Consider the following 18,503-nt stretch of genomic DNA (forward strand, 5'->3'; position numbering starts at 1 on the left):
TTTAATTTTTTTATAAAAAAAAAAATTAAAATACTTTTGTCTTGTTAGGAGGTCACATTTCTTGTCTAATATCTATAGCTCGTTGACCTTTTTCGCTTGTTTTGGCTAACCCCCTTCCAGTCTACCAGGCAAGGTTTGTTCAATTGAACTTCTATTAAGTCATCTTCGAAAGCTTGACAAGCAGCTGAACTATTTTCGTCTTTCTTTTGCTTTGGATAATCTCAAGGTAAAGTAGTCATTCCGGACATTACTAGGAAAGATGAAGAGGGGCATGCACCTCAGGCCAGTCCCATGGCTTCCTCATTTCCCCATGGTCAATCGCTTTGGTTGAACAGTGACGAAGAAGAGAGTCACCAAGAAAGTACTTAGAGCATCCCCAGCGGTACTGAAGATCACCAAATTTTAGTGATCTCCGGTGCCACCGTAACTCAACGGCATGGGAGATCACCAAAGATCTCCCCTATTGTGAACAGTGGTCGGTCACTATTCCCTCTCACCAAAATGGTGGGATGGTGGACTATGGATTATTTTAAACCTATTTTGGTCGTTTTATTATTTAGTTTTAGTCTTTGTTTTTGTTTTCTTTATTTTAACCCTTTTAGGGTTTCTTTTTCTTTTTGTCTGGTCCCATAAAAATTTTAATTACTTAATTAAATTATAATAAAACTGAAATTTAAACATTTTACCAAAAATATTCAAAAAAAAGACTACCTTAAATATTTTTTTTCTCTATCTTAATAACACATAATCGAAGTATTAGTTTTAATTTGTAGTTTTAGTAAAATATTGTACTTTCAATTTGCAATTTAAGTGTTGTAATTTCAATTAGTTGTTGTGTAGTCTTGTTTTATTTGAAAAATGAGATATAAATAACAACTAGTGTGATGAATAATGATTTAGTGAGATTTTAGTATTCTGTCTTTAGATTCAAATCACCGAATAACTTGGGGGAGATTCTTTTTTAGGTGATATTTTTTTTTTGCCAACCATTGCATATGCTGTTATATCAAGTGGTTTTTGGTGTTTGATGGATTTTGGTCCAAAGCCGCCAACGGCTAAAGAGTCTCTCTTTGACTATACAAGTCCAAATCTATAGGCGTTTTGACCAGTAACACTAACACCTAACAAGCAAGCTGTCGTTTTGAGACTTTGGACGGGTTTTTGGTGTGGGTTTCTTCCACGATCTTTCCATATAAAACCCGGATATTTCCATACACCAAACTTTTCCCTTTTGTACCCGTTTTTATTTCAAATGGACTCGGACCTTCTCAACAAATATGACCCGTATAGAAGGCAAAGAGTATCCGGACTTCGGGTTACTAAAATCCTTACTTCAATTCGCACGAGGGTTTTACAACTTTCTAACTTTCTCCTTCTTTCTAATTTCTATTACAAATTAGAACGCGTGAAACGACGAAATAAATCGATGAACAAAACCTTTAAAACCCTCACCCATCTCTCTCTCTACTCACTGTATTGGAAAAGATGACCCACAAAAACCCTAAAATTCTTCTCTGTATTTTCATATCAATCTTTCTATTTCTTCTACTTTCTCTCACTACTAATCCTTACTTCTTTTCCGGCAAACAAATTCCCAAATTACAACCAATCGAGTTCGAACTCAGACTCAAACCTAATCATCACCACAACTCTCTCTCAGTTTCTACTGATAATCATCCATTGAAAATTCGACGATTACGATCTTATTCTGTTGTTGATCACTCAGTATTATTACCTGATTACGAAGTTCTCGTAATAATCTCATCGGAAAACGAAAATCAAATAGTGTCAGATTCCGGTGACCAGTTTTCTTGTCTCTTTCAAAATAATTTAACTTCTCCGGTTAAATTCGCCGGAACCTTACCTTTTAGTAAACGAAAAACTTTCAAGTGCATTCTTCCTATTGAACTTCGTCGTCAGAGTAGAATCGGAAGTCCAATCCTAGTAAAAACGAAGTCACCGGAAACTTGGCCGGAATATGTAACAGCGTCGCCGGTGATTTTTCAATGGAATTCTCTCTCTTACGAATCTCTTTCTACTGAAGAAGACGTTATCTTGTTCGTTAAAGGCGTTAATAATCATTCAGGATTTAATCTATCTCCGTCAAAGTTAAATTGTGTATTTTATAACGGGGTTAATAACACCGTTATAACGTCTGTTACTAGCTCGTCACAAGAAGTCTTTCGTTGCAGTCATCCTAACGGGAAGTCAATTGGCCGTTTACTTTCTAACGGCGATGAGAAAATTATTAGAGTTTCCATTCAAGTAGAAAACGAAGAAAATTCTACGAAATGGCAAGTTCCGTCAGTGGCGTATTACGCACCACTAAAGCGTAATATAGAAAGTAAAGAGGAGAAGAAGCTATTATGCGCATGTGCTATGGTGTACAATGCTAGTAAGTTTATGAAAGAATGGATTATGTATCATTCAAAATTAGGGATTGAGAAGTTCATATTGTATGATAATGGAAGTGAAGATGAGTTGGAAAATGTGGTGGAGAAACTTCTAGAAGATTCTTATGATGTGGAAAGACTATTTTGGCCTTGGGCTAAGACACAAGAAGCTGGTTTTTCACATTGTGTTATTCATGCTAGGGATTCATGTAAATGGATGATGTATGTTGATGTTGATGAGTTTGTTTTCTCTCCAAAATGGGAGAATTCGGCACACCCATCGCCAAATATGTTGAAATCTTTGTTGCCTCGTACTCAAAAGTTATCGTCAAGAGGAGATAATATGACAGGTCAAGTTTGGATCAACTGTCTAGAATACGGACCTTCGAATCAGAAAACTCACCCAGTGCAAGGAGTGACTCAGGGATATACATGTCGAAGACGGTTACAACAGAGACACAAGTCGATTGTATTGTTGGAGGCTATTGATACATCTTTACTTAATGTGATTCACCATTTTCAACTAAAAGATGGGTATAAAGTGATGAAGAAGTCTAAGGAAGAAGCAATCGTGAATCACTACAAGTACCAAGCTTGGTCTGAATTCAAGGTGAAGTTTAGGAGAAGGGTTTCAGCTTATGTTGTTGATTGGAAACAAAAAATGAACCCTACATCTAATGATCGGACACCCGGATTAGGGTTTGAAGCAATTGAGCCAAAAGGTTGGGTTAATCAATTTTGTGAAGTTCATGACAATAGGCTTAAAATGGTAACTCAAAAATGGTTTGGGTTAGAGTCATCTTCAAAAGGGTTAAAGATGGCTTGGCAAGATGACTAAGATATCGAAATATATGGTTTTGATGAAGCTGAATTCAGTTTCGTTTATTCGCGAAAAACCATATTAAAATTCATAATTTCCCTTGTAAATATGATTGACTCTTTTATTTGTAAAAAAATTATCAATACATCAAGAAACATGCTCTATGTTCCCTTTCTTACTTTTTAAAATATGTATTTCTATGATTCTACTCTAAGGATTCATTCGATCAATGGTTGGAATAGACAGGCCTTGTGTGGCCTTTAGCTCAGACAAGGCTTGGGCCTCTATCGACTCTCAGCCACACCACTAAAAATACCCAAATGTAATATAAACCGAGGTAATGCTAGGGAACAAGAAAAACAAGGCAAACTCTAGGCGAAAATCGGATGTGACTTGCCGTAATTCTCAGTTCAGTAGACCAGAATCATTGAAAACACGAATCACAACAAGCCATATAAGATTTTTGTCCAGAGTCTGTCTAGTTCCTTAGCATTTTTCTATAAGCAAGCACTTCATGTAAAGCATTTAAGATTTCAAAATAGGTATCTGAAGTCATAGTCACCATTTAAAGTATATTGACTATTCTAAATACCCACTGAAATGAGTTTCTATTACTATTAGTTTCCTTATCTTTTTCTCTAAATTTGGTAGGAATGTCTAAGATTTGTTGCAGTTGTTGGCATAGCTACTAGCTTCTGCTGTTGTTAACTCGAGCTTTATGCCTTTTCTTGAAAACATCTTGTCTGAATTTCTTAGTCTCTCTTTGTATCTCCATGAAAGGTTTCCTTTCTATCGTTTCTTTCTCTACCTCCAATATCATCTGCATTTTCTTAACCCCTTCTGTCGTCTCGTCGTTCACTTCCTCCTGTCTCCCCACTTCTTCCTGTTATTCAAACCCCACATATACATATAATACACACATATGGATGGCATTTGACAAAATTATGTGAAATCACGTTGTGTGTCTCTCAACTGGAGAGACCGGAGTCTGAATCTTACTGTTTCCAAAAAACTGTGGAATCGCCTAGATTGCTTTGGAGGGCTGCATATTGTGAAACCTCTATCCAAAAGGAATGAGCAGTACTTTTACCATGATTGTACTGTCACTTGTGGTGTCCTACAATAAGGGAACCCATGAAACTAGTTCTCAAGTAACGTGCTAGGCCGGCCTGAGGGGTTGCCCTAGAGTAGCTCACTTTAACACCATAAGTATAGGGAACGGTGAGTATCCCATCCGTGAGGTCTTCGATGCATCTTCTTGCTTGCAAGAAAGCCCAAGACAATGAAAAAGCTTTAAAGAAGTGGAGTACCTTGAGATTATGTATAAGGGTGTCAAGGGATTTGATCTTCCTATGCGGCCATCGAGGAATGCCGAGCTCTCTGCACCGTCGCTTGAACACAGTGACTCCAACCTTCATACATTTTGCAGCTTCTGTGACTGGAACATCAAAATACTTGGAAACATCGTCATAAGTGATTTTCGCTATTTCTGCTGAATCAGCCCTCTTTCTTATCTTCTCAACAGCAGTTTCTGCAATCATTGCTTCCGAAATATTAGACTCCAAAATGTCGAGGTACTTGAAAACATCTTCATAAAGATTGCACCTTTTATTTTCCAATTAAGTAGATATATTGACAGAGATTTTCTATCAGAAAGTACAGCTTCTAACCTGGTTCCGTTTTCTCAACATGTTCTTCATCTGATTCAGTCTCATCGGGAAGGGCATTGAGATCAAACATAGGGACTTTTTTAGTTGGAGGATGACTTTTGTCGTTGTTTTCTTTGCACATTTCCTTTCCGCTACCTTAAATCCTTTCCCTGCCGGTATCACAAATCCAAAACTTTTACATGTTTGTTAGTCACAACTCACAAACAAACAATTCAAGTTGGGATTCGTAAAGAGTAAATCGAAATGAATCAACACGACAAATACGACTAGAAGTCTAAATGTTACATATAAAACTCATGTCGTCTTGCATTGATTGTTTTAACATGAAAAATCAGGTAAACAACTAATTCATGAAAAAATAGGGAAGTAGTACATCTCTTCTTGTTAAAACAAAATTTTGTGTTTCTGATGTTTGGTTTGTATATGTTTATAAACGTAAGAGACGAGATAGAATCGGACAGCCTGATCAATCTTAGGTCAAAACGTAAGCAACAAGGAAGTACAATCCTAATAAGACATCAAAAATACGAAACACAAAGAAGAAATGTCAAAGATCACGACAAAATGTTTTTACTCCTCGCACGTGTCATTAAGTAGGAAAAAAAGACTAACGAGAAAAAGCAATGAGAAACAATAACAGGAAAAGATAACGGTTTATTAAAGGCACTAGAATCTTCACCGTAACTACAACAGGATTTTGCCCTAAACCAACAACAAAAAATGTTTCGAGTGACCCATTCTGGTAGTTCTATGAGACGGCCTAGTGCCATTTCAAACTAGTAGAGGTCTTGGAGAAACAGAGCACCTCATGCAAGAGACGTGTTTAGAGTTATTACTACATTAGCTGGCCATGCAGTAAAAACGGGTAAACAAAGATTACTTTCCCATACAAATAGATAAAGAAGGTAGAGCCTCAAAATTCACCGACAAGATGAATCTATTTTAGTCATTGAAATGATCTTCAAATTTACTTAGAAATCACTTTGAGAGGATCAATATAATAGGATATGGAACTAAGATATTAATCAATTAAAGAGATTCAACTAGTTATTTTCCAAAAATAGCCTATTATCATCTCTCACCTATTAATCACTACTCTCCCTAGATCGTATTTCATTTCATCAGCCTAAAGATGGACTTAGAATGCATTACCACAGGTCCATGACAACGAAGAACAGACAAACATGCAAAATGGTAGGGCTCTAATATTATGGAAATTTCTTGTTGGCTAATCAAAACCACCTCATGATCATGTAATGCCTTAGAAACAGACTTAGCTTTACTTTCATCAAATTTGTAACCCCATTAAGGATTTCCTTACCCAAAACAAAGCTCTGGAAGCCATAGATTCATAACTTTGCAGATATTAGTAATCTAAGATAAACTATTTCCAAAAATAAACCCTAAAGATTATAAATTAAAATATAGCCATAATGGATACATCAAGCACATTTACTACTCAATATGTCCAAAATGATTTAGGCTTCTTAATCATCCTCAAAAAATTTGTCTTAGCTTCTATCAAACCAGGGATGATCAAACTCACAAAATCAAAAATCAAGAAATCTAAAACATGGGTTTTGCTTAACATGCAATGAATGACTTACCAACATTGAGAAGAAAACAAAATCAAATCAAATCTTGAATTTTCTAGTAATCCCTATCAAATACACTAAAACCCCATTAAATCAATCTTCATCCAAGAACAAAACAAAGCAAACATTCAATTGAAAATTAGAATTCAAACATACCTTCTCTACTTCAACTTAGAGAGAGAGAGAGACAAAAATGTTAAAAGGGGAGATGGGTAGGGTATACCTTGAAGCAAAGAGGAGTATCTAAGAGAATGAAGAAGAAGAAGAAGAAAAGGGGAAGAAGATGGGCATCAAATGCATGTAACAAAAGTAGAAGATCAATCAGAAGTCCATTGGAATAGCTTAAAATCTAAGAAGAAGAAGAATAACTCAAGAAAAACATGAACTTTGTTCCCCCAAATGAGTAAATATAAACACACAAAGGATTACTTATTGTATGAAGTAGTACCCAGATTAACAAACCTTGAGCATCGATGAAATCAAAATTACCCACTAAAAATTCCAGCTCATATAATTAAATGAAGTTGAAAAATCATGAAGATTTTAGAAACGGAAAGAGTTAGAGAGAGAGAAGAGTGAAATTTAATCTGAGAAAAAGAAGGGGGATTTTATACTTGAAGGGAAGTATAGAAATGAAGGGGGTAGTATTAGCGTCCACCCTAGGTCGTCTGTCATTCTTTTTCTCTTGGTTAGAACGTTTCTGAAATGACGGTGGTGGAAAGAGTGGGCCGTAAAGTTGACGTTAATCATATTTGCTTAACGCACCCTTGGCGTATCAGAATTTTTTTTTTTTTGTAAGTTTTAAAGGCCATGTATTTATTTATTTTTTTGTTAAAGTCAACCTATTGTATCCCAAAACTTGATCAAAACAAGTCGACCAAGTTTGGTCAGAGGCAATGCCATTATCGTCGTCTTATTCTTTAACCAATCAAATAACATGAGCTTCAAAACTAAGCGGGCATCTTCACCACCTCTCACGCTCACCTTCTTCATCTCCTTTACTTGAGTCATCGGTTTATTCAGAATACTCCCCTTTGGACCTCTCGGAAAACATGCGTAAATGAGTGGGTTGACATTATTTAGAATAACATGATTGGTATTTTGAATTCATGATACTCCGTAACCTATTTTGTCCTAAAAGTTTAGGTGGTAGGGTTTTTTGTTCACCAGATTATAATCGGTCAATGGAACAACAAAGAGAGATGATTATAAAGAAGACTAGTTTATCTATAGATCGCGGTGTTTTTCAAGTGTGGTTTACTGGTAAAGGACCTGAAACTGAACTGAGAAAATTCACTTTATTACCCGTTCTTGGTATTTTTGATCATTCGATCCGCATTACACTTAATGTTCATATTTTCTTTGGTAATTATTATAAGCTGTAACTTTTTATCCTCCCCTCGCTGGAGACAGAGAGAGGGAGAAAGTAAACAGAATGAGAAAAAGAGAGAAAAAAAGGAAGAGGAAGAAGAAGAAGAAGAAGAAGAGAGAAAAAAAATTCAGGTTAGGTGGTCGGGTGACGACTTGACTTGTTAGATCAAACTCTGATTTAGGTATTGTCTCTTGATAACACGTTGCCTTTAGCCAAACTAAGGTAATGCCCTTTGTTGTTAAAGATCTCTGGAACCAAGTGCTTCATCAATTGATGAAGTAAATCACAATATTAATTGGTATACCTTCTGGAAAAATGTGGTTGTTGCCCCAAAGGTCAAATTCTTCATATGGTGTTTACTTCAAGGTGTGCTACCTACGAAGAGTCGAGCTTTACGGTTCAATAGTCACTTGTCAAAAGTGTGCTCAACATGTCAGGAACAAGAAGAAGATATTTAACATATTCTGAAGGAGTGTAGGCTTGCAAAAAAAAACTTGGTTCAGGTCGCCGTTAGGGTTGAGGTTGGATGAAAATGTGTGCTTTATTGCGATGATTTGTGAGTGGATAAACAAAACGCTGGATAATGAGGAGGTTTGGATAGCACTATATATTGCTTGGTTCATGTGGAAAGCTCGAAACAAGTTTGTTTTTTAGTGCACACAACCAAAGAGCATGAGTATTATTGCAGAAGCGTTAACCATGAATGGAGACTTTCATTGTGGGGAACAAAATAATTTTGAGGGCTTACAAAAGGAAGAGGCAGCTCCATCAAGAGTGGATAAACAAAACGCTGGATAATGAGGAGGTTTGGATAACACTATATATTGCTTGGTTCATGTGGAAAGCTCGAAACAAGTTTGTTTTTTAGTGCACACAACCAAAGAGCATGAGTATTATTGCAGAAGCGTTAACCATGAATGGAGACTTTCATTGTGGGGAACAAAATAATTTTGAGGGCTTACAAAAGGAAGAGGCAGCTCCATCAAGAGTGTGGGAACCACCATTATAAGGTTCTTTAAAATTAATTTTGTTGGCTCATTTAAGGATGCAAGGCAACAATAGCGGCAGTTCGTAAGGACCATGAAGGTGCTTTTCTCTCGGCCAAAACAAGATTTATACAAGTTACATCTGCAATTGAATGTGAGGCTAGGGCAACATTACTAGCAATGGAGTTGGCACAAAGCTTTTTACACCAAAAAGTTTATATAGAAGGAGATGCTTCTACAATAATTCAGGCTTGCTCGGATAGGAGGGATATTCCTCCTTGGAGAATCTGACCCATTATTGAGGAGCTCCACCACTTTGGTGACCCGATTCACCCAATTTCCTTTAAACATTGTCTTCGTTCAAATAATATTGTAGCTCACACTTTAGCGAAATTTTCTTTTAGGAATGAGTCGAACAATGCTTGGCAAGGGCCACCACCCCCAAGTTGTATCTTAGTTGAATTGGGTATCGATAAACCCAATATTGTTCACGAAATTATTATTGAATAAAAATATAGACCATTGAGTCTACTTTCATTAAAAAAAAAGACAATATATTTTGCAAGCTTGATTGTGCAATCTCCCAAAAAGATTAGTTCTCGTACTAAATGCATCCTTCATCATTTTCTCTCTCAATCATCTTTACAATCAATGAACCTTTGTAAGGTCTTTTCCGAAAAAGAGTTAAATTAAATTTTTTTAAGTTGAAAGGACAGGTTGTACTTTTTTTTTGTTAAAAATCTAAAATTTGTTTCTTTTGTTTTTTTAGAAATTTGTATTTCTTTTGTTAAAAACCTAAAATTTGTATTTTGTTTGAACAAAACCTAATATTTTTTTCAAAACTCTTTGCAAGGTGTTGCAAAACTGTTGTAAGGTTTTGCAAACCTCTTGCAAAGTTGCAATACCGAAGGAGTTGAACACTAAAAAATTGAGTGGTATTTTTCTCTAAAACAAAACATCTATAGGAGATTTGGAAAATTTCTCATTTTCTAATTATCTACCTTTCGATTTAACGAAAAAAAAAATTCTTTACTCTTTTCATTTTTCACTTTCTTTGCATCTTTTTATCTTTCTCTCTCTCGCTTCATGTCACCGTCCCAATCTTCACCACCATCCATCACAAGATTCGACGAGGGTCAAATAGGACTAATCCTTGCGAAATCTAGTGAAGGGGAGATAAAGTAGAGAGTGGCAGAGGAGTTAAAGAGAAGTAGTGAAGTTTGAAACCTTCCTATAGGAGAGTTTTTTCCTCCACCTTTTCTCAAATGACGCAAGAAAAAAATGATGTGTTGGGAAATAACGTATTATTAACAAAAACTTAAGTAATATAATCATTAAGGTTTTTTATCGAACTTGAAAACTTAGGTGCAAGCTTCTTAAAGTTTTCGAACTCAAAATTGGAGATTCTTTTAGAATCATTTGATTGATTAATTCTCTTTCTTTTATCATTGTATTTTTTTTTTTTTGCGTATTCCCTTTTCCGACTACAAATCCTTAATATAAAAAATAATGAAATCCCCCCTCTTAAAATTTACGATTCATCCTCCTCAATTACGTAACTTTCTGTTTGATTTATGAATTTCTTGATGCGACTCGGCGTCAGATACAAATCTGTGATGTTGAGAATGCAGGTGACTAAGAGAAATAGAAGAAAAGAGAAAACAAATAGAAAAAAAAAGATTGAATTAATTTTATTTTGAAGATTTGGTGATTATGATGATATTTCATGGAAAAAGATTGGGATTCGATTAATGAAGTTCGGCAAAGAAAGAAAAGGTGGAGTTAAAAGATGAATAAGAAATAAGAGATGTGAGAGATAAAACATAAATAAATAGGTACATCTGAAAACTATTAAGAAAAATAACAATCAGTGGATGAAAACTTTGAAAAGAATGTCATTGACTCCCTCCGTCCCATTTCATTTGGTTGTTATTTCTTTTATGGATGTCCCAATATGTTTGTTCACTTTTCATTTATAACATTCATTTAATCATTAACATGATGAAACTTCTAAAACTACCCTTTTTTTTTAATACCGTTAAAATGTTCTAATTGGTTCTGCACTTCTGTCAATGTTGCGTTCAATGAAGTACTATATATTAAATTAGAGTAGTTTACGAAAAGTCTTTATATTTGTAACAATAAATAGCATATCCTTAATAAGTTTAATTCTTCAAAACTACAATAACAATGGAACGAAGGAAGTATGTATTTCTCCAACAGTCCTGATACTATGTCCGGTCACGCTCCCGAGTGAATCCCGACTGGGTGAGGTGGCCGAGAAGTTTTTCACTTTCTTTCTCTAAATCTGGTCCGGCCACCTCACCCGGGAGAGTGGTTGGGCATCACATCCTTTTCCTTTCTCCAAAGGTACAGGCAGGCGAGAAGCCTAACATAAATTAGCTAGGGGGTACATAAGGAAAACAAAAAAGAATAAGGGTATGTTAGGAATTTGTTAGAAAAATTATGACAAAATCCTATTTACTTCTCTAATTCGAATACAAAATCATTTTTCTTCCTAAACTAATTTTTTGGTTCCCATCATTATGTATTACAACAAAAATAATATGTTTTGAACAAGCACAACATAATATAGTTGTTCATAATGTGCTATCAGTAGAAAGTAAATCCGGCTGGTGCATCAAAATAAATTTGCCCAATTCGATTTCAGTTTAACAGGGGTTAGATTATTTTATTAGTTCATCATTAATGTCATTTCCAGCAATAAATAGATTGAATTGGGAAAGAAATCGAGTGTATGATTACTCAATTAAGTTTCATTTGTAGTTTTTCTCTCTAGAATAATAATAGTTACATGTATTGAAATCAATTTGATTGTCCACCGTCTCTTGGTCTAGTGGTTGGACACTCCCTCTGCTACACGAAGATCCCAGATTCGATCTCATGGAGGTGCAAATATAGGATTTATTGAACTTCGGTATAAATAAAGTAGAGGTAGATTAGTTGGCCATTGGGCCCCTTAAGATGGCCTTTAGGGCTCAAATGAGACAGTTGTAGTGCTCATTCCATTCATGAATCTTGATAATCTATGTAATATTTCTTCATGATATATCAATGTCTTCTAATGATCATTACTTTTGTATTCCAAACAAAACATTTCCATTTTCCTCTTGACGAATTTGTTTGTCTATGTATAATAGTACATATATAATCTCTTTTGATATATAGTTTCACAAAGTTTTTGTTTCTCTCTTGATCGTGATCATATTATTTTTTTTAAAATTCTTTGTCTCTCTATAAATTCTATTTTTTCATAATAAGTTATAAACTATCATACTACATAAACGTTTGTTCATAATACGTTAGCTTCCAAACGACATTTTTTGTGTGTCTCATGTAGAGAATGCAGGGTTTGTTCATTAAAATATATTTCCTGATACGAAATTTTTTTTGTGTCACGTAGAGAATGTGGGGTGAGAGGGGGCAAAGACATCATTTTTGCTATTTGAATCTCCAATCTATACTAGTGAGTTTGGGTCTATGTCAATTCAAGATCTCAATTCACGAGAATAAAAAAGCATTACAAAGTCTTACCCAGGCCCTGTCTGGAATCTTCAAAAAGATTTTTTTCTAGACCAAGATCTCCCGCCTACTCCCTAATCATAGAGTGAATTTATAACCCAAGTCCTATATTATTTATTACTAGGGTCTAGTTCACCGGTCTAGACGTTACTAGCTAACTTAAACTAAAATGGAAATGAACAAGATAAACAGAGGATTTTTATTTTGAATGAGCAACAAAAGAAGAAAACTAGCAAAACTAAACTAAATAATCTAAGTAAACGGGCGAGAGTGATTCGAGAGAAGAATCGGAGGAACAAAAGTCGGGAGACAAACAAGTAAGAGAAGGGCCGAGATCCGGGCATCCGTAATGATAAATCTGCGACTTTGTGTGGTCCGATCTAATGTGTCGAAGTACAATTAAGGTTCGACCTTAAGGTAGATGTCTCTAAGCACTACGTATATCCGGAGATCATAAGTAGTCAAACAAACCTCCTAATCGGTTAAACTCGAGTCATAGAGAGTGTTGTGTAGTCGCCTAACTATGTGAAGTGCATGACAAGACACATGAAATTATAACTTATACTACGATCGATATCGAATACTTTGCTTCATCTATTAACTATGTGAGGTGCATGACAAAACACGTGAAAATATGATTGAAACGATAATCGAATTAAAAGAACGTTGATTCATAATCAAAACAATAAACCACAACATACACAATCATAAAATTCATCACAATTTCATCTTATAATCAGCACACTAAAGTTAACTAAGCATGGTGAATGAATAATAAATGACAAGAAGATAATGAGGGAACCTCCCCCTTTTTCAATGTGGTGCGAGAGTAAGATCATTGTTAAATATGAATATCTAGGTGCAACCAATCTCCCCTTAACAAAAATTTAGGTTCCCTTCAGAAATACAAAATAGGTGTCCCTGAGCGAAAAATCAGACTTCCCTGTAGGAATCAGTCATATTCTTCCTCATTTTTACTCAAACTCCATGAAAGCTTCACCAAGCTTTCAATCTCTAGAAATTTTTACACTAAAGTCAAATCAAATAACAAGGGTAGCTAGCTGATTATATGGAGAGTGAAAGCCTTATGGTTTTCGACCAAAAAAGTGGTCGGAAAACCCTTGAAAATCCGGCTAAAGAACAAGATAAGGTTCGACCGAGTAAAGTGAAATTCGGCCAAGTCTCAGCCATATCCGAGCCAAATGCTATGTCGTCCCGTGTTATCCGTCTCGAGCTACAGCCGCACGTCTCACAACCGTCCCGAGCTATGGAGCTTCAAGAACCCGAGCAGTGGAAGCTTGCTGACCTTGTGATGTCCTGAGCTCTCTTGTGTCGGCCACAGCTTGGTCGGCCAAGCTTTGGTCGGCTTCCCCTTCTCCTTCTTCTCTTTCTCTCACCAAACTTTCAAGAACTCAAAAAACCCTAGCCTCCAAACTTGATGATAGAAGATGATCTTTTCTTTTTTAACAACTCCCCAAGAAACGCATGACTAAGACTTGGTCTTCTAGACTTGACTTTGTCTTCTTAAAGGAGGGTAAGGAGGGTGCTCATAAAATCAATCTATTTTCTTCTTCTTTAGGTCTTTCTTGGACTTGGGCTTTGATTTAGAGACCAAGGGGGTGCCTTCATCTTTTTCTTTACATCTCTTATGTCCTTCGGCCTTTTTTCTTTTATAACTTCCACGTCCTAACTCCGAATCGACTTCTGTTTTCATCGTCAGACTCGTCATTGATTCCACTTGTCGTTTGATCCCTTTGATATATTTTTCTCCCGTTTCGGTCGCATGAGATGAAAGTGATAATTTGTTTTTTTTTTATTTCGACCTACGTGTCTACCTCCATGTAAGCCACCTAACAAGAAAACACACATAAAATATAATAAATAACACCCAAAACAGACTAATTAGTCTCAGTTAAACGCTCCAAATGTGACATTTTCATGTCACGTCAGCTAACGCCTTTGTAGTAGATCGCATTTAATTGTGATTTAAGATAATAAAACAAAGAGATAAAGTGAAAAACTATACTTAGAGATGAAGAGAAAGAGAGAGGGGAAAAGGTATAAAAAGTACAAATAATATATTGGAGTGAAGAAATGTGAAATTCCAACTTTCAGATTTGAAAGTATTAAAAGGAGAGAGAAATAACTCTTCGTGATACGAATGTGGGAGAGTAGTTACTTTAATGATATTATAACCAATTGTTTTTTTAGTAAAGTCATAATTCATTCATAAGTGATAACGATCACAAGATTACATGGTAGATAGTTCTTATTCCTCTGAGAACTACAGAGAGTTACATAAGTAAACTTCACAAAACTTTCGAATGTAAAGTGTCTCATGAAGGGAAAGGAATTGACAAGACATAGACTCAAAGACCCTAAAGGTCGAAAAATGAGATCCTGAAGATCGAGAATGAAAAGACCCTAAAGGTCGAAAATACAAAATTTATAATACTAATACTATTGAAACTACTAATTTACATCCCTCTCGACTTCCATTGTATTAGTAGATTGATCATCCTTAATAAAGCCGCGAAGTGTTGAAGTAACCAGAGATCGAAAGTAACTGCTCCCTTTGAAGTGGATGGTGATGATTTAGCAAGTTTTTTGTCTATGGCATCATTGATATTTTTACCATCAAACGAAACAATCTGAGACTTCAATCCAACACCTCCTCCTCGGTCTTTAAACATATCCTATATCTTCTTTTTTCTTTTATTCCTCTCCATTCACTTTTGATTTCTTCTTCACAATATATATATAAATGGAGGTGACAGTCACATGGTTGTGCACACGTGACCGTGTTTGGAAGGGTGGAGTTAAAGCATCTTATTAAATAGATTCCTACGGTTTCTCGTACGGACACCTCCCCCTCTTAGTGGTGGCCAACGGGCCGTGTCGTGCCGGCACGGCCCGTTTGGCAGCCGTGGCGTGTCAGACACGCCACGGCCACGCCAGGCACGGCTTGAGCCGTGCCGTTCCGTGCCGTGCCCAGACCACAAAGGTCTGGGCACAGAAACGGCCCATGGGAACGGCCCACCCGGTCCCGTGGCGTTTCCGTTGCGTTTCTGGCCGTTTCCGTGGCGTTTTCGTAGTCGTTCCCGTGGCCGTTCCGTGGCGTTCCCGTAGTCGCTTCCGTGGCTCCGACCCATTCATAAATATTTTTTTACTTGTCAAAAAAAAGTAATAAAAGAAATATACTTTTTTTTCAAGTAAAAAATTGTGATGTACAAAAACTTTAGAGTCTATGTCATATCTTTGCTTATTTTATTGGAGAAGAGTTGTATAAAGACTCTCCACATTTACTTTATATTTTGTGGTTTAGGTGTGGGACTATCTTTACCACTTTATTTGTTTATTTTTTTGAAAAAAAGTTTTAGTTTGTTTCAACAAAAAAAAATCTAAGTAAAAAAAAAAAAAGTAAAACCTCTTTTGTTAAATTCAAATAACTAAATTGGGCCGTTGCTTGCGTGTCGTTGTTGTCGTTTCCGTTCCGTGTCGTTCCGTGTCCATGGGTCGTGCCGTGTACGATCCGTTCCGTGTCGTTCCTGCGTGTCTAATGGGCCGTGTTTAACGGGTCTGGGGCTCTAAAATCCCAGCCCCGACACGGCACGCCAGACCCGTGACGGGTCGGCACGGCACGGAACGGACCGTTCCGTGCCGTTCCGTGTCCTCAAATAAACGGGCCGTGCCGGTCCGTTTCCGTGTCGGCACGGCCCGTTGGCCACCACTACCCCCTCTCGACTGTTTCAGACTTTTCCCTGATTTCATCTAAAAGCTCTCTACCCTTTTTGTCTTCATCTCGATGTATTACTAGAATCCCCCCTTCTTATCTAAATAATCTAAGAATAGCCCCTCACTCATCCAACCAAACTATTCCGGCTGGGTTACTTGACGGGTTGAACTTGAGCTCCGATAATTTTCCAATTTTGTGTAATTTGCGATTCTCAATCGTCCTCAGAGTTGATTTGATCTAATCTCGAAGACGGGAATCTATTTGAATTAGATGAGCCAAATTCAAATTGGCTTTGAGCTAAATATTATAGTTGGTGACTGGTCTTACAGTTCTAAATTGGCTTCTTTATCATATCATGATATTATTATGGAAGTAAAGAAGATGAAAATGTTGGATGCGTTAGTGCTTTTTACGTGCTAACCACGGTAACGTCTATTAATTTAATGGTTAGAAAAGAAGTTCAAACTTAAATACTAAAAAATAAACAATACTATGTTAATCTATATAAAGTCCGTTGTTTGCGTCGGATTCTGATCAACCTTCATCGTAAAAATTTTGACATAACATAACTGTTGAAATAGTTCCGATTTATTGTTATAGTGGAGGCGTGGAGCTACGAACATAAGTTGATCACGACTACTACATTTAGAAACTGGAAAAGTTCGAAGTGGGAAGCCATCCTAATCATATAAGCATTTGAATTAACAAGCAATGTTCAACTATGTGTGTGACCTTGGAAAACTCCTAATCCTATAAAAATAAGTGGGGAAAGCATCTAATATTTTTGATATTTTGAGATTAATCCCAATTAGGTGTGACGTGTAAATGTGATTTGTATTTACATTTAGACATAGGTTTTACTAAATAACAAGATTGTGCCAGTGGTTTGTCAACCCCCTGATTAAAAAGTATGCTAACTTGCACTTCTAACTTTATCTATATAAATAAGACAAAGTTCTTGATAAAAACTCATTTCATTTTCGAAAAGTAACAAAAGTTATGTGTATTGCTGTGTTTGTTTGGCAAGATCATCCTTTGTTCCCATTTCTTCTCTTGCTCAATAGAGATGAATATCATGATAGGTATCATTTTAGTCTCTCTCTCTCTCTCTATTTTGTTTATGTTTTTTTTATTACTTTTGTAATTGAATTTGGGTTGTTTGAAATGAAGGCCAACAAAGCCAATATCATGGTGGGAAGATGGAGAGATATTAGGAGGGAGAGATGAAGTTGCAGGAGGGACATGGTTGGCTTGTACAAGAGGAGGAAGATTAGCATTCCTTACTAATGTTTTAGAGCATATCTCCCTACCAATGGCAAAGAGTAGAGGAAATCTTCCTGTGAGCTTTCTTAAGGTACAAGTTTCTAACAATCTTAAGCTTCTACCAAATATTGTTGTGAATTTCTTTTACAATACTTCTAACTTTCTATTTTAACCGAACAACTTTGATTAGTCCCGCTTGGGTTTTGACTTATATTATCATGCTTATCCGGCGTTACTATGAAAATTGTTGCAGAGCAAGAAAAACCCGAAGGATTTCGCAGAGGAAGTAATGAAAGAAGCAGACGAATACAATGGGTTTAACCTTATATTAGCTGATCTTCGTTCAAAAACCATGATTTATCTCTCTAACAGACCAAAACATGGACCAATTTCAATCCAAGAAGTTTCACCAGGCATTCATGTACTCTCAAATGCGAAGCTTGACTCACCTTGGCACAAGGTAACTAAATGAGATCATTCTCTCTTTTAAAACTTAGAAGGTTTCTAAATCTTAGTTTTTACATTCAATGATGCAGGCTCGACGTTTAAGCAAGCATTTCAAAGACTTTCTTGGAAATTATGGTGAAAAGGAGGCACCTGGGAAACAAATGGTTGAAAAACTTATGACAGATAAGGTTAAAGAAACTGATGGAACTAAACTACCCAACATATGTTCACAAGATTGGGAATTCAAGCTCAGTTCAGTATTCATAGAAGCCGATACCCCTATGGTAATTTGGCCTAAAACCTAATTATTTGAGTTTATACTTTATATTCTACATCATAACAATGGTGGGTTCGTCGAGTCGTTTGAAACTTCTCGTTGTTTATCGATAATGAATAGGGGCGATATGGGACCCGAAGCAGTGCTGCAGTGACAGTGAAAGTGAATGGAGAAGTAAGCTTCTACGAGAAGTACCTTGATATGGGGGAATGGAAGGAACGTTCTATTAGTTATCAGATAGAGTGATCTTAAGAAGCATAATCATATCGTTTTCATTTTTCGTATAATGTTACCTTGTATAAACCTTAAAGAGAAGCACATTTCAATCCATTAAGAATGTACTGATATTTAAATAACGATCTATAAAGGATACGAGAAATTGACAAAGATTAGGGCGAACA

The 18,503-nt window shown here is 36.2% G+C and overlaps 3 protein-coding genes across 7 annotated transcripts; 2 read left to right on the forward strand and 1 right to left on the reverse strand.

Annotated features, from left to right (window-relative positions):
- Nucleotides 1-1,350: 1,350 nt before the first annotated feature.
- Nucleotides 1,351-3,401, forward strand: LOC147566009 (glycosyltransferase family 92 protein RCOM_0530710-like). The gene has a single exon (XM_086652471.1). The coding sequence runs from the start codon at nucleotides 1,486-1,488 to the stop codon at nucleotides 3,229-3,231; it is 1,746 nt and encodes a 581-aa protein (XP_086508597.1). The 5' UTR covers nucleotides 1,351-1,485; the 3' UTR covers nucleotides 3,232-3,401.
- Nucleotides 3,402-3,724: 323 nt separating this feature from the next.
- LOC147566010 (protein RKD5-like) lies at nucleotides 3,725-7,144 on the reverse strand. Of its 5 annotated transcripts, XM_086652473.1 has the most exons (5): nucleotides 6,941-7,058; nucleotides 6,702-6,721; nucleotides 4,884-5,032; nucleotides 4,524-4,744; nucleotides 3,725-4,096 (listed from the first exon to the last, which is right to left on the reverse strand). In XM_086652473.1, the coding sequence occupies exons 3-5, from the start codon at nucleotides 5,002-5,004 to the stop codon at nucleotides 3,902-3,904; spliced, it is 537 nt and encodes a 178-aa protein (XP_086508599.1). In that variant the 5' UTR covers nucleotides 5,005-5,032; nucleotides 6,702-6,721; nucleotides 6,941-7,058; the 3' UTR covers nucleotides 3,725-3,901. The 5 variants fall into 5 exon arrangements, with proteins under 5 accessions (XP_086508599.1, XP_086508601.1, XP_086508600.1 ...); XM_086652475.1 differs by having other exon boundaries at nucleotides 6,702-7,144; XM_086652474.1 differs by lacking the exon at nucleotides 6,702-6,721 and having other exon boundaries at nucleotides 6,927-7,138.
- A 9,787-nt stretch (nucleotides 7,145-16,931) lies between these two features.
- On the forward strand, nucleotides 16,932-18,494 carry LOC147566011 (uncharacterized). The gene is made up of 5 exons (XM_086652477.1): nucleotides 16,932-17,197; nucleotides 17,286-17,469; nucleotides 17,632-17,838; nucleotides 17,915-18,109; nucleotides 18,223-18,494. Exons 1-5 carry the CDS (start codon nucleotides 17,115-17,117, stop codon nucleotides 18,346-18,348), a joined length of 795 nt encoding a protein of 264 aa, XP_086508603.1. The 5' UTR covers nucleotides 16,932-17,114; the 3' UTR covers nucleotides 18,349-18,494.
- Nucleotides 18,495-18,503: the final 9 nt, after the last annotated feature.

This window comes from Eschscholzia californica, unplaced genomic scaffold, assembly GCF_041429995.1.
Source record: "Eschscholzia californica isolate CP2 unplaced genomic scaffold, dmEscCali1.0.p SCAF_1, whole genome shotgun sequence".
NCBI lineage: Eukaryota > Viridiplantae > Streptophyta > Magnoliopsida > Ranunculales > Papaveraceae > Eschscholzia > Eschscholzia californica.